This window comes from Dasypus novemcinctus, chromosome 1 (assembly GCF_030445035.2).
Source record: "Dasypus novemcinctus isolate mDasNov1 chromosome 1, mDasNov1.1.hap2, whole genome shotgun sequence".
NCBI lineage: Eukaryota > Metazoa > Chordata > Mammalia > Cingulata > Dasypodidae > Dasypus > Dasypus novemcinctus.
In genome coordinates this window covers 202328426-202340478 of record NC_080673.1, presented here as the reverse complement: position 1 = coordinate 202340478, position 12053 = coordinate 202328426, and the positions used below count along the sequence as shown (strand labels likewise).

Below are 12053 nucleotides of genomic sequence, written 5' to 3'. Positions count from 1 at the left end.
TCGAGGGGGAAGGGCGAGCGCAGCGGGCGTCCCCTCCCGCTCGGCTGACCCTGGATCCTGCGTGCTTCTCCTTCCCAAGCTGCTGTCCTTCCCCTGGCCTCTCCTACCCGCTGTCCTGTCCACCCTCCAGCACGTGACAGGGCGGGGCCACGGTCCTCAGCTGCTCCCTCGGCTCCTGACAGTGACAGGGGGTCCCAGCCCACGGGTGGCCCTCCTTCCCCCGCTCCGGCACTGCGGAGCAGCTCTCGTCTTTCCTCTGACCCCCGCAGCCTCGGGGCTCCTTACAGCCCATGTCAGTCTGTCCTCCTTCCCCATCCCAGATCCTCCGAGGAGCCCGGGTGCCTGCGGGCTGAGGCCTCCACCCTCGGGAAACTCACGGGGCTGATACACCGTTGGAGGCCCCTGTTTCTCTCCATTCCCCAAACACTGAGGGGTCGTTCTACCTTTGTCTTACCCTAATCTTTTTTTTTTTTTTTCATTACAATAAGGAGAAACTGGGAGGGAAATATGAGTCCCTGGTCATCTGCAGTTCAGTAAACCTGCAGGGCATCCTCCATTCCATTTCAGTCCGAGAGTCTTTTTTTTTTTTTAAGATTTATTTATTTATTTATTTCTCTCCCCTTTCCCCCCACCCCAGTTGTCTGTTCTCTGTGTCTATTTGCTGCGTCGTCTTCTTTGTCCGCTTCTGTTGTTGTCAGCGGCCCGGGAATCTGTGTTCTTTTTGTTGCGTCATCTTGCTGTGTCAGCTCTCTGTGTGTGTGGCGCCATTCCTGGGCAGGCTGCACTTTCTTTCGCGTTGGGCGGCTCTCCTTATGGGGCGCACTCCTTGCGCGTGGGGCTGCCCTATGCAGGGGACACCCCTGCGTGGCAGGGCACTCCTTGCGCGCATCAGCACTGAGCATGGGCCAGCTCCACACGGGTCAAGGAGGCCCGGGGTTTGAACTGTAGACCTTCCATGTGGTAGACGGACGCCCTGACCACTGGGCCAAGTCGGCTTTCCCCCCTAATCTTCCTGGTTACTTATCCAAGAAGAGCCTGAGGTGCTTCCCTCGGTGGAGGGTCTGGGCTCTGGGGGTCCCTTCACCTATCCCAGGATGTTCTCCTGGGAAAGACCTGGAAGGTCTCCTTCCTACGTGGGTGCTGAATGAGGCAAAAAGCAAAGCTCACGGTACTTTTTCCATCGGTCACTCTGCCTCGCCCAGCTGCCAGTCACTCCTGCTAAGTGGCACTCATCGCTGGCATTCCTGGAGGCTGGCTGTGTGCCAAGCGCAGGGCTCGTGGAGCTGCTGCTGTCTTGATTTGCAAGATGCTGAGTCACTTGCCAAAGACCTCGTGGCGAGGAATTGGCAGAGCTGGGCGCAGCCCAGCAGCCAACCCCACGGTCTGGGATCTTGCTGTTGCCTCTGCCCACCACTGGTAGTCAGCTGCTCTGCATAGGTCAGCTCATTTATTCCTCATAGCTCTTTATATAGGTATGGTTTTTACCTCCCTTTGTTATGAGAAGTTAAATCTATCCAGGATCGTACCTGGGGAGCGACAGAGATGGGATTTGTACCCAGAGAGTTTGCGCCAGTGCCTGAGCTGTGAGTCGTGTCACTCTACTCATTCTAGGCTAACACCCTGCCCCCCCCCACCCCTGCCGACTTCTCTCTGTCTACTGCACCCACCTTGGCCACCGGGCTCACTGGCTGCTCTGTGTCAGGCCTGGCTTGTTTTAACAGCCTTCTCCATGTCTAGCTGCCTCCATTCCCACCCCTCTGTCCTAGGGTCCTATGGCCCCCGGAACAAAGGACCGCAAACTGGGGGCTTAAAACCACAGGAATTTACTGTCTCGGGATCTGGAGCCTGAGTCTGTGATGACAGTGGCTCCCACAGGCCTGGGCACTCCTCGACTGGCAGCTGCTCGGCTTCGGTTCCTGCCCTCACCGTCCCGCGGCATTCTCCCGGTCTGTGTGTCCCGGTGTTCAAACCCCTCTTCTTAAAAGACACCCGTCATACTGGGTGGCAGGTCAGCCTACCCCAGTTCAGTCTCATCTTACCTGGTCACATCCTCAAAGACCCCACATTCCACGGGGTGTAGGGCCGCAGCTGTGGGACGGGGGTGAGGACGTGAATGTGTCTTTTTAGGGAGCCCAAGTCAACCCCTCACACCCTCTGTCCCCTGAGGGCATGCTCTAAAATTAATACTTGGCCAGTTCCCTCGCAGGGTCTAAATACTTCCGTGACTCCCCATTGCCTGCAGAAAGATGCCAGAGCTCCTGCCCTGGCACCCAGGGCCCTCTCCACCCTCGCTGCCCACTTCCGCCTGTGGTATGGCCACTGGTCGGGCCACTAAGGAGGCTCCCAACCCCTCCCTTGTCCTGGCCGCCTGCTTTGGGGCTCGTGCCCTGGGGACCCCTCGGCCTGGGGACAGTCTTCCCCCCTCCCCCTCAGCCTCGGGCCCCCTCCCAGCCTCCACGGAAGCGCTTCCTCTTGTCCTTGGGACTTGGTGTCCCACGCCGTAGCTCCTCCACTAGAACCGACACTCGGGACTTGGAGTTGGAAAGACCGGATTTGAACCCCAAATCTGCCACTTGCCATTTGTGGGGTCTGGACAAGCTCCTCAACACCCCCCCCCCCCAGCCTCCCTTTGTCATCTGGGAAATGCGCCTGATAAACCCCACCTCTCAGGGTCCCAGGAGCCCTGTGCTAGGGAAGACTGAGGTGGCCCCAGAGCACGGCTGGAGCTCAGAATGGTGTGGGTTTGACCTCCCCTTTGTCTAGAAAATTCTAGGTCCTGGATAAAAGAAACTTAGCTCACTGTGGGCTGAACATGTGAGCCTCAATATGAGAATTTATAAAATTCTAATGTCCCCACCCAGAAATCTTCTTTCACCTCTTTGTCTGCAGTATTAAGCTCTGAATTCCAAGTGCCTGTGCGTGACTCTTGCTTTGGGTCAGCTCTGGCGTGCTGACCCGTGTAGGAAAACGAGCAGCTCCCATTCATATTGTATGACATTGGTGCTAGTGAAACCCAAGCCGCCGACTCATAAATAATCCACCTCTTCTTGCCGTCTCAAGGGATACTTGCCTGAACCGTCTCAAGGCACAGTGGCCACCCCGAAGGCTCCAGAAAGTCAATGTTGCAATCTCGCTGTCCGGTCAGCCAGTCTCGCCCCGTGAACGCTCTGCCGGATGGAGACGGCGGCTCAAGGGCGGACGGAGAAGAGCTTCAGCTACATCATCAGGGTCCCGGGCAGCGATGGGTTTGAGACGATGAACGTCGACGTGAAGCTCGACACGTCCTGGATATTCCGCGATGGCGAATCAGGCGACGCGGCGCGGGGCCGCCTTCTGGAAGGAGCGGCGGGGAGCCTGGACGTGGCGACGGGGGCGCTCGCGGAGCGGCCGGGGTCCCCCGAGCGGAACCCGCTGGGCAGGCACGTGCTCTCCGAGGCTGGGCTGCGGCGCAGGTAACCTTGCCGTTTTGGCTTCTCCGGGTATTGAACCGATCCGGAGGCTCCTGTGCGTGTCAGGGGAGGCAGTGACGCGCTGAGGTCCGAGGCGAGGGCTCTGCACGTGCTGGGCGGGTCGTCCTCCCCACAAGCCCTCGTGGCCTGTGGGCTTGTCTTTACAGCGGAGGAAACAGACCTGCCGGCCTTGGTTTGCTCTCGGAATCCTTCTCCATCTTCCCCTTTCTGCATCCGGGGGCTGAGCCTGCAAAGTCTTATTTCCCAGGCTCCTTGCTTCTCTTGGGCTCAGCCGATGGAAAGCACTGGAAGGGAAGGAAGAAGGGAGAAGCCGGGGTCTCCTTTCTCCCCTCTTCGGCTTTGCGTGGCATCTCCCGCTGGCTGCAGCTCAGCCATGGCGCCGGCTTCCTCCGAGCTCCCGGCGCCTGCCTGGCGCCTGGGCCCCTGCCCTGGGTGTCCCTGCAGCCCCCAGGGCAGTGGTTCATCTTTGGGGACCTGCCCCCTCCTGCCTGGCCTTGCAGCAAATTTGGTGTCTTGTTAGCTGGTTCCCTGGCTCTGCGCCACTCTGTTCATCCCTGCTTTCCTGACTGGGCTCACGTGCTCCCCAAGATTGAGCCTTTGACTCCAGGTCTTTCTCCAAAGTCCGTCTTCTTTGCTGGTGTTATTTTGATGTGGAGGCCGGCAGAAGGAGGCAGGGCCTCACAATTATATCAGAGGACAAACCCGGGTGGCAGGGCAGTCCACATGTGCTGGGGTAGGTGCTGATGGGTTTACCAGTAGCCCAGCAACCAAGCGTCTTCGATTTTTTTCTGGATGTCCTCATTTCCTTGTATTTTCCTTCCTTCAATAAAGGTGAGTCACTAAACATGTATTTAAATGTGATTTACTTGGTAAAATTTTTTACGTGAGGAAATTCAGAGATCAGAAAAAGTATTTTGTGACCGTATGTGATGGTTCCTTCATCCATCCATTCATCAGTTTATTCTACAACCTGCACTTCCCCACCCAGAGTCCTGGACTGAGCACGGGGCGTGAGGCCAGGTCAGGGGGCCCCAGGCCAAGAGAGGCTTGCGGCGTGACCTCGGATGGTTGTACGTTCTTATCCTCCAGAGGCAGTCAGCAAAACCCAGGTTCTGGCCTGGGGAAGACAGCGGGGGCTCGTGAATAAGGGGCGGCTTTCACTCAGGCAAGGAAACCCCTCCCAGAGGAGACCCCTCTGTGTGAAAGAGAGCCAGACGGTCCCAGGGGACCCCATGAGCAAGGAGAGGAAGGGGCCCTCGGTGGGAGCATGGGGAGCCAGGGGCCTGTGGGTGAGGACTGGGCCGGCCTGGAAACCGCCCCCCAACCCGCCCTTGGGGAGGTGTGTGCAGCCACCCTCTGTTCTCTTTGAAGACGGGTGCACCTCCTGCAGGGGTTTGGACCAGGACTAGAGGAGGAAGGAGGGCTATCCTTTACAGAGCGCCTACTGCATGCACAGCTCAGTGCAGGCCCCTCCCACACATGCCTCGTCTTTGCTCCCCGGGACCTCATGGCACATGCAGTGATATCCTCCCCTTTGACAGATAAGGAAACTGAGGCTGGGAGGGTGCCAGGAGCTGGAGGCAGCCCTCTGGTGGCAGATTTTAGGCTCATTTCACCCTGGCTTTCGTCTAGCCAGGGCATGGATTCAAGAGCTGGAATTTAAAAGTATTTATTATAAACATAATGTAACTGCATCGTTAAAAAGTTGAGAAAGAAAACCCCTCTTCCATCTCCATAAAACTGTCATGTTTGCATGTTCATTTCCAATCTAAAGGCAACAAAGTGAGGGAGCGTTGAACTTACTGAGGGCTTGCTCTGTTTACAGGCTTTACACGTATTTAAAATAATGGCAAAAGAGGTGGTATTGGCCTCATTTTCTGGATGGGAGAATCAAGGTGTCGGCCAGGCCATGCGCCTTTCAGACCTCTCGGGAAAAATCCCCGTCCTCGCCTCTTCCATCTTCTAGGGCTGCATTCCCTGCACGCCTTGGCCCAAGACCCCTTCCTCCATCCTCAAGGCCAGCCGCGGAGCCCCTTGCTTCAGCGCTCACCTCACCTTGCCCTTCTCCTGCCTGCGTGCCGCTCGCAAGGAACCCTGGGCTGGCACTTCGGGCCCACGTGGGTAATCCCAAACCATCTCCCGCCTCTAGATCCTCAGCACCATCCATTCCGCCAAGCCTCTTTGCAGTAACATTCGCCAGTCCTGGCGATCTTTGTGGGCCGTTCTTCAGCCGACCACAAAGGGATTTGCCATTTTCTGCTTAGTTTTCATATAGGGATAGTATCAGAATTAAATGCTGCCTCAGATGTCACAAGCAGGACGGTCTCAAAAAGGCAGAGGAAAGACTATTCTTTGCCCTTTCAGCGCTCACTGTGTGTGTGTGTTTTTAAAAGATTAATTTTTCTCCACCCCACCCCCCGCCCCAGTTGTCTCTTCTCTGTGTCTATTTGCTGCGTCTTCTTTGTCCGCTTCTGTTGTTGTCAGCGGCACAGGAATCTGTGTTTCTTCTTGTTGCGTCATCTTGTTGTGTCAGCTCTCCGTGTGGGCGGCGCCATTCCTGAGCAGGCTGCACTTTCTTTCACGCTGGGCGGCTCTCCTTACGGAGCGCACTCCTTGCGCGTGGGGCTCCCCTACGCGGGGGACACCCCTGCATGGCAGGGCACTCCTTGCGCACATCAGCACTGCGCATGGGCCAGCTCCACACGGGTCAAGGAGGCCCGGGGTTTGAACCTTGGACCTCCCATGTGGTAGACGGACGCCCTAACCACTGGGCCAAGTCTGCTTCCCTCTCACTGTGTTTTATGGCCGCCCAGAAGGAACTCAGTGTGACTCTGACTCATGCCCACTCCTCAGGCTCAGTTGGGAAGGAACTTTACTATAAGCCACACAAGAGGACACACCCCCCACGTCACTTCTGAGAACCTCCCCGGGGCCTCGGAACTGGAGTAGGAGAGGGGCCTTCTCATCATAGTAACGATCATAATAACACACCATTTTATTTCATCTTTACAATGACTCTGGCACAATTACCTCTATTTTGCAGATAAAGAGAGGGAGGGTCATAGTGGTCCCTGGCTGGGAAGAGGCAAAGCTAGGCCCTCACCAAGGGGAGCAGAGTCCGTCCTGGAAGAGCGGGTCTCCCAGTGTGGGCGCGGGTGAAGGAGGAAGGGGGTGCAGGGCTGTTCACGCAGAGCGAGAACGGATTTTGCATGTTTATTGTGGTTTTCTATTGTAAAGGCAAGAACGGCACATAAGGGGACTTGGGAACTAGACAGCAGCAGGGAAACGGGAGCCTTCGTGGGGCCTCCTCTCAGCGCAGCCAGGAGCAGGGGTTTGTCCTCCCTTTACCTGCCAGGGCAGAGTTCCCTTCCAGTTTGGAAATCACTTTAAAAAAAAAAAAATCCCCTCCCCCCGTTCCCGGCTTTCTATGTCCATTCTCTGTGTGTTCTTCTGTGTCTGCTTGTATTCTCATTAGGCGGCTCCAGGAACTGATCCTGGGACCTTCCGGATGGGAGAGAGACAATAACTCCCTTGCACCCCCTCAGCTCCCTGTTCGGCTATGTCTTCTTATTTCATCTCCTCTGTTGTTGTGTCATCTTGCTGCACAAGCTCTCCGTGTTGGCCGGCTCTCCTGCGCGGGGCAGCTCTTCCCACACAAGGTGGCATTTTCACGCAAGGCGGCTCTCCTGTGTGGGGCATTCCCACATGGGCCGGCACTCTGTGTGGACCAGCTCACCACGTGGGCCAGCTCGCCCTCACCAGGAGGCCCTGGGCATCGAACCCTGGGCCTCCTATATGGCAGACCGGAGCCCAGTTGGTTGAGCCACATCCGTTTCCCTGGAAATTACTTTTGCTTATGTCATCGGCTCAACATTTTCCCAGCCTTCCGACTGCTAGACAGACTTCCAATGTCTCCCTCTTGTAAATAATACAGAGATTAGTATTTGTTGTTGTTATTGCAGAAAACATTTTTATAATTTCAATGTTTTCCATAGAGTGGATGTCCAAGAATGTAGCTACCGTGGGAGGCAGTGCAGCCTAGGGTTAAGAACGTGAGTTTGGCAGTCAGGCGGCTAGGACTTTATAATGCTGTGTGGCCTTGGGCAAATTGCTGGACCTCTCTGATCCTCAGTTTCCTCATGTGTGAAGTGGGGCTAACAGAACCCACCAGCAGATTGGGGATGTCATGAGGATTGATTGATTACTGAGTGGCACGGACATGCTCACACGGAGCTGGTATCACTAGCTCACGGGGTTACTGGCTGAAGGGCAGGGACACCCTCAGGTGCCCCATACATGGTGCCTTATGATTCAGAAGAAACCTGAAGCATTTTAGATCATCTGGAAAGAGACACGCACAACCGCTGTGTGAAACGCTGCTCCATCAGGAGGTCGAACTGGCCAAATGACCCAATACGTTGCCCGGGCGCCTGAGGAACGCGCGGCCGCGTCGGCCCGTGTCCTGAGTGGGTGCCTTCCTGCTTCCCACGCTGCAGAGTTCGGGAGCTGGAGCTGTCGGAGCAGAGGCTCGTCGCGGAGGTGGACCGGCTCCACGCCCGGGTGTCCCGGGAGAGAAGCGCCGCCCTCCGCGCGCAGGAGCAGCTGCAGGCGCTGCGGGGGGAGCTCGCCCGCCGGGTACCGTTTCCTTCTTCTTTCCTACGCTTACTTCTCCCCCCAGGCTGAGCCGGGAAGCGGGGGGAGCCTGGGAGAGCCCGCCCAGGAGGGGCCGGGGGTCCTCCTGCTTCTGACTGAGTCTCGGGCTGCAGCCCCTCTGGCCTCAGCTTGCCCCTCCGTGAAACGGGACGGGTGCCCCGGCCCCACGGGTCTCCTGGCAGGCTCCAGGGGGGGCTGGGCACCGCTGCGAGCTCTGGTCCAAGGTTCATCTCAGGAGCACCTCGGGGACGTGGCCTGAGGAGGAGCTGGGGGCCGCAGGCTCCCCGCCCTCGGGGCGCTCCCATGCAGGTGGCGGGCACAGAGGGAAAACGAGGGGCTCCACCACTGGGTGCTGGTCGCTGGAAGGGAGGTGGGAGCCCACCGGGGTGGGGGGTGAGGGGTGTCGAGGAGAGCTGCTGGGACCTGGGCTGTTGGGAAGGGCGTGGGAGTGCCGGCGGCGTGGAAAGGCCCAGAAGTGTGAGCAGAGTGGGGGGCGGAGTGGGAGACCAAGGGCTGAGGCCGGAGGGCGGAGGCTGAGCCCCGGGGCCTTGCCTGCCACCCCCCACTGTGCGGATGAGTTCTGAAAACGGGACAGCCGGGTGGGGGGCATGTAAAGAGGTGAAGTTCGGAGTCCGGTGGTCATTTTGGGGATACCATTCTGCTGTGTGGGAGAGAGAGGGGGTGTGGAGGGGGACCCATGGGAGTTGCTGCTTGGGGGAGCCGTGGGCGGTTAAGGGTGCCGGCTCTCGAGGCAGATGCCTGAGCCAAACCCCTAGCTGTGTGACCTTGGGCAAGGGACTTAACCTCTCTGGGCCTCAGTTTCCTCATCTGTGAAATGGGAATAACATAGTCCCTTCCCATAGGGTTATCGCGTGAGTTAATACACGTAACACGCAACAGTAGGCTCATAAGTGGTGTTAGCTGATTTTATAATCCTCTGCCGTTATGGAGATGGTCCGGGCGAGAGAGGACAGGGCTGCAGGGTGGGCCACGTATGGGAAATACTTCCCAGGCAGAAGGGACAGGGCTCCGTGGGCAGCTGCGCAGGCTGCAGGAAGGTCCCCAGGTGTCCTGAGTTTGCTGGTTGCTACATACAGCGTGGCCCAGTGATTTTCAAATCGCAGTTTGCAGCCCATGCGTGGGCTGTGAAATCAGTTCAGGGAGTCGCAGCCAGCCTGGAAAGAACAAAGCAGGCCAGGGAGTGTGAAAGGCTTTGCCGGTGCCAAGGGGAGGCTGTTTCAGGAAAGTTCTGTCTCAGTTGCACGTGTGCTTTGCTTCCAGTGGGAGCAATCCGGGAAGTTTGAAAATACTGGTAAAGCCATTAACTACAAAGATGTGGACGGTGGAGACGGGGGGACGCCGGTTACATTGCAAGTAGCCTTTGGGGTGCTGGCTGGGGAGACGTCCACGTGGAATCCCCCACCTTTATACTGGGTTCGAGGTGCAGAAGGCTGAGCTAATTCTCTTCCTTGGATCATGCTGCTCAGTGTCTCCTGTCCCGACAGGAGATGGTAACAGCAGGTGCAGCAGTGGGACACGTGACAGTCTCCTTAGAAAGTGCTTTAATAAGCATTTTTTAAAAAGATTTATTTGTCACCCCCCCTCTTGTTTTTGTACTCACTGTCTTGCCCTCTGTGCCCATTTGCTGTGTGCTCTCTGTGTCTGCTTATCTTCTCTTCTCATTTTCTCTTTAGGAGGCACCGGGAACCGATCCTGGGACCTCCGACGTGGTAGAGAGGCACTCAATCGCTTGAGCCACCTCAGCTCCCTGCTTTGTTGTGTCTCTAGTCTCTCCTCTTTGTCTCTTTTTGTTGTGCCAGCTCTCCGCATGGGCCAGCTTTCCACGTGGGCCAGTTCACTGCCCGGGCCAGCTTATTTTCACCCGGGACCTCCCATATGGTAGACGGGAGCCCAGTCGCTCGAGCCACATCTGCTTCCCGATAAGCATTTTTTGAGCCTGGCCCTGTACCCATGTGGGAATTCAGAGGTGGTCAGATGCAGCCCGGCAGCCGAGGTGTTCACAGGGTGAGGGGCGACCAGCCAGGGGGCTGCCTCATGGTGGTCAGTGTTACCGCTGGCCTTCCCATAGAAGGTGGTAAACCCCATTGGCACGTGCATCTCCTGATTTATGATGCGCTCCTGTACTCTGTACGGTACCATGACAGGACTGTCACTAAACCCCACTTTGCAGATGAGAGGCAGAAGTTCAGAGAGGCAAGGGGGCTCATCCAGGGGCCGAGAGCCCAGGGACAGCCCAGCCCCAAACCTCCAACCCGAAAGCTGTTGCCAGAGTCACTTGCATTTTGGAGATTTTGTAGGAGTCCATAAATGAGTTTCCTCTGATCCTTATACCTCATATTCACCAAATGGCCAGTTTTCTTGGTTGCCGTAAATATTCCTGGCAAGCAGCTGGGTCCAAAGATGCCTCATTTCTGTAACCACCCGTTGGCTTTGTCTTCTGCATGCACGTGTGGCGGAAGCGCAGGAGCTGGCACTAGTGTTTAAAAGAAAGCTCAACGTGGAGCCCGTTCCACCTATTGGCCGACATTGGTTCTGGACTCTGGACAAGGACTTCCCTGTAACAGAGGGGCCCGCCTCCCTCTGGCTCAGCCCAAGGCGGGTGTGGGGGCGAGGGAGGCTCAGGAACAGGGGAGATGGAGCGAGGAGAGACCTGGAATCAGATTCACGGGCGTGTGCATCCTGACCACGGGGGAGTCTGCAGGTCATTGCCCCTCAGTCACTTCCGAGTGCCGCGTGGGGAAGGTAGTGATATCTCCCTCCAAGGGGGCACTCACCGGGGTCACTGCTGCTGGGGCCCTGGTCCTGAGCCACCAGCCGGAGGCGGGGGCCACAGGCTCTAAGTGCTGGGACGTGAATGCCCTGGGGTGGAAGCGGGGATGGGCAGCGCGCTCCGGACAGCGGCTGTTTACAAGCCTGTGTGGAGGTATCGGGGGGTTGGAGCCAAGGGTGTGGCCTTCCTGGTGCCCGCTGGGCTCTGCCCATCTCCCTGCACAGGGCCAGGACAGGGTGAGGCAAGTGAGGCATCGCCTCCCATGCAAAATTTAAGGGGGCTCCAAACCCGGTAATCCAGATACAGTATATTTCAATACCCAGCATCAATGCACAACAACTCCAGGGTGGCCAAAATAGGGAAACTTGAGATGAAGGCAGGATGGGCGTGAGTGACTGGGTCCCCTTCCGGCCTCCCGACCCCCTCCTCCAGCCCCAACTTGTAGGTGCGGGAGGAGTGCCGGCCGGGTGGCGGCCGCGGGGGCGGCTGCGGCGCAGGGACGAGGTGCTGGGGCGACAGGCGGCGGCCCTGGAGCGCCGCTGGCGGACCCAGGGGCACCAGCTGGGCCTGGTGCGGGCGCAGGAGCGGCGGCTGGAGTGGGACATGCGGCACCTCGGCCGTGCCGCTGGCCGAGCTCAAGGCCGCGGCCTCGGGCAGCCCCCGGGGCGCCCGCGGGGGGCGGCACGGCACGCCCTGCGGGCCAGGGCCGAGCGCGACCAGCGCGGGCGGTGGGCGACCGAGTGCAGGCTGAGCCAGCACCGCGCCGCGGGGTGCAGGCTCCGCGGGGAGCTGGAGGAGCTGCGCGGCTGCCCCTATGAGCTGACGCTGTCGGAGATCGGCCTCCTGGGCCAGGTGGAGGACCTCGCTGACCAAAACAGGAGCCTACGGGAGCAGCTGGGAACCCAGGCCCCCGGGGACAGAGGGCATAGGACAGCCCCTGCCGGTGGCTGTAGCCTGGTAAGTGGCTGGAATCCATGGCAGGAGTTTCCACTTTTTCTTTTACAGCCACTTGGTCAAGGCATTGACCTATCCATTCCACAGTCTTCTTTTTCATCCACCCGGCCAACTCAGCCAACTCAGATCCACCTGTTCGTCCGTCCGTCCTTCCGTCCATCCGTTCATCCACCCACCCACCCACC

The 12053-nt window shown here is 58.1% G+C and overlaps 1 protein-coding gene across 2 annotated transcripts in view; it reads left to right on the top strand.

The window, feature by feature from the left end:
- C1H4orf50 (chromosome 1 C4orf50 homolog) overlaps positions 1–12053 on the top strand; it is a 149793-nt gene that overhangs the window by 1091 nt on the left and 136649 nt on the right. For both annotated transcript variants that reach the window (XM_058301227.2, XM_071217390.1), the window contains exons 2-3: positions 3061–3452; positions 7967–8105. In XM_058301227.2, coding sequence (XP_058157210.1) covers positions 3175–3452; positions 7967–8105 — 417 coding nt within the window. In that variant the 5' untranslated portion in view covers positions 3061–3174. The remainder of the gene's footprint in view (positions 1–3060; positions 3453–7966; positions 8106–12053) is intronic.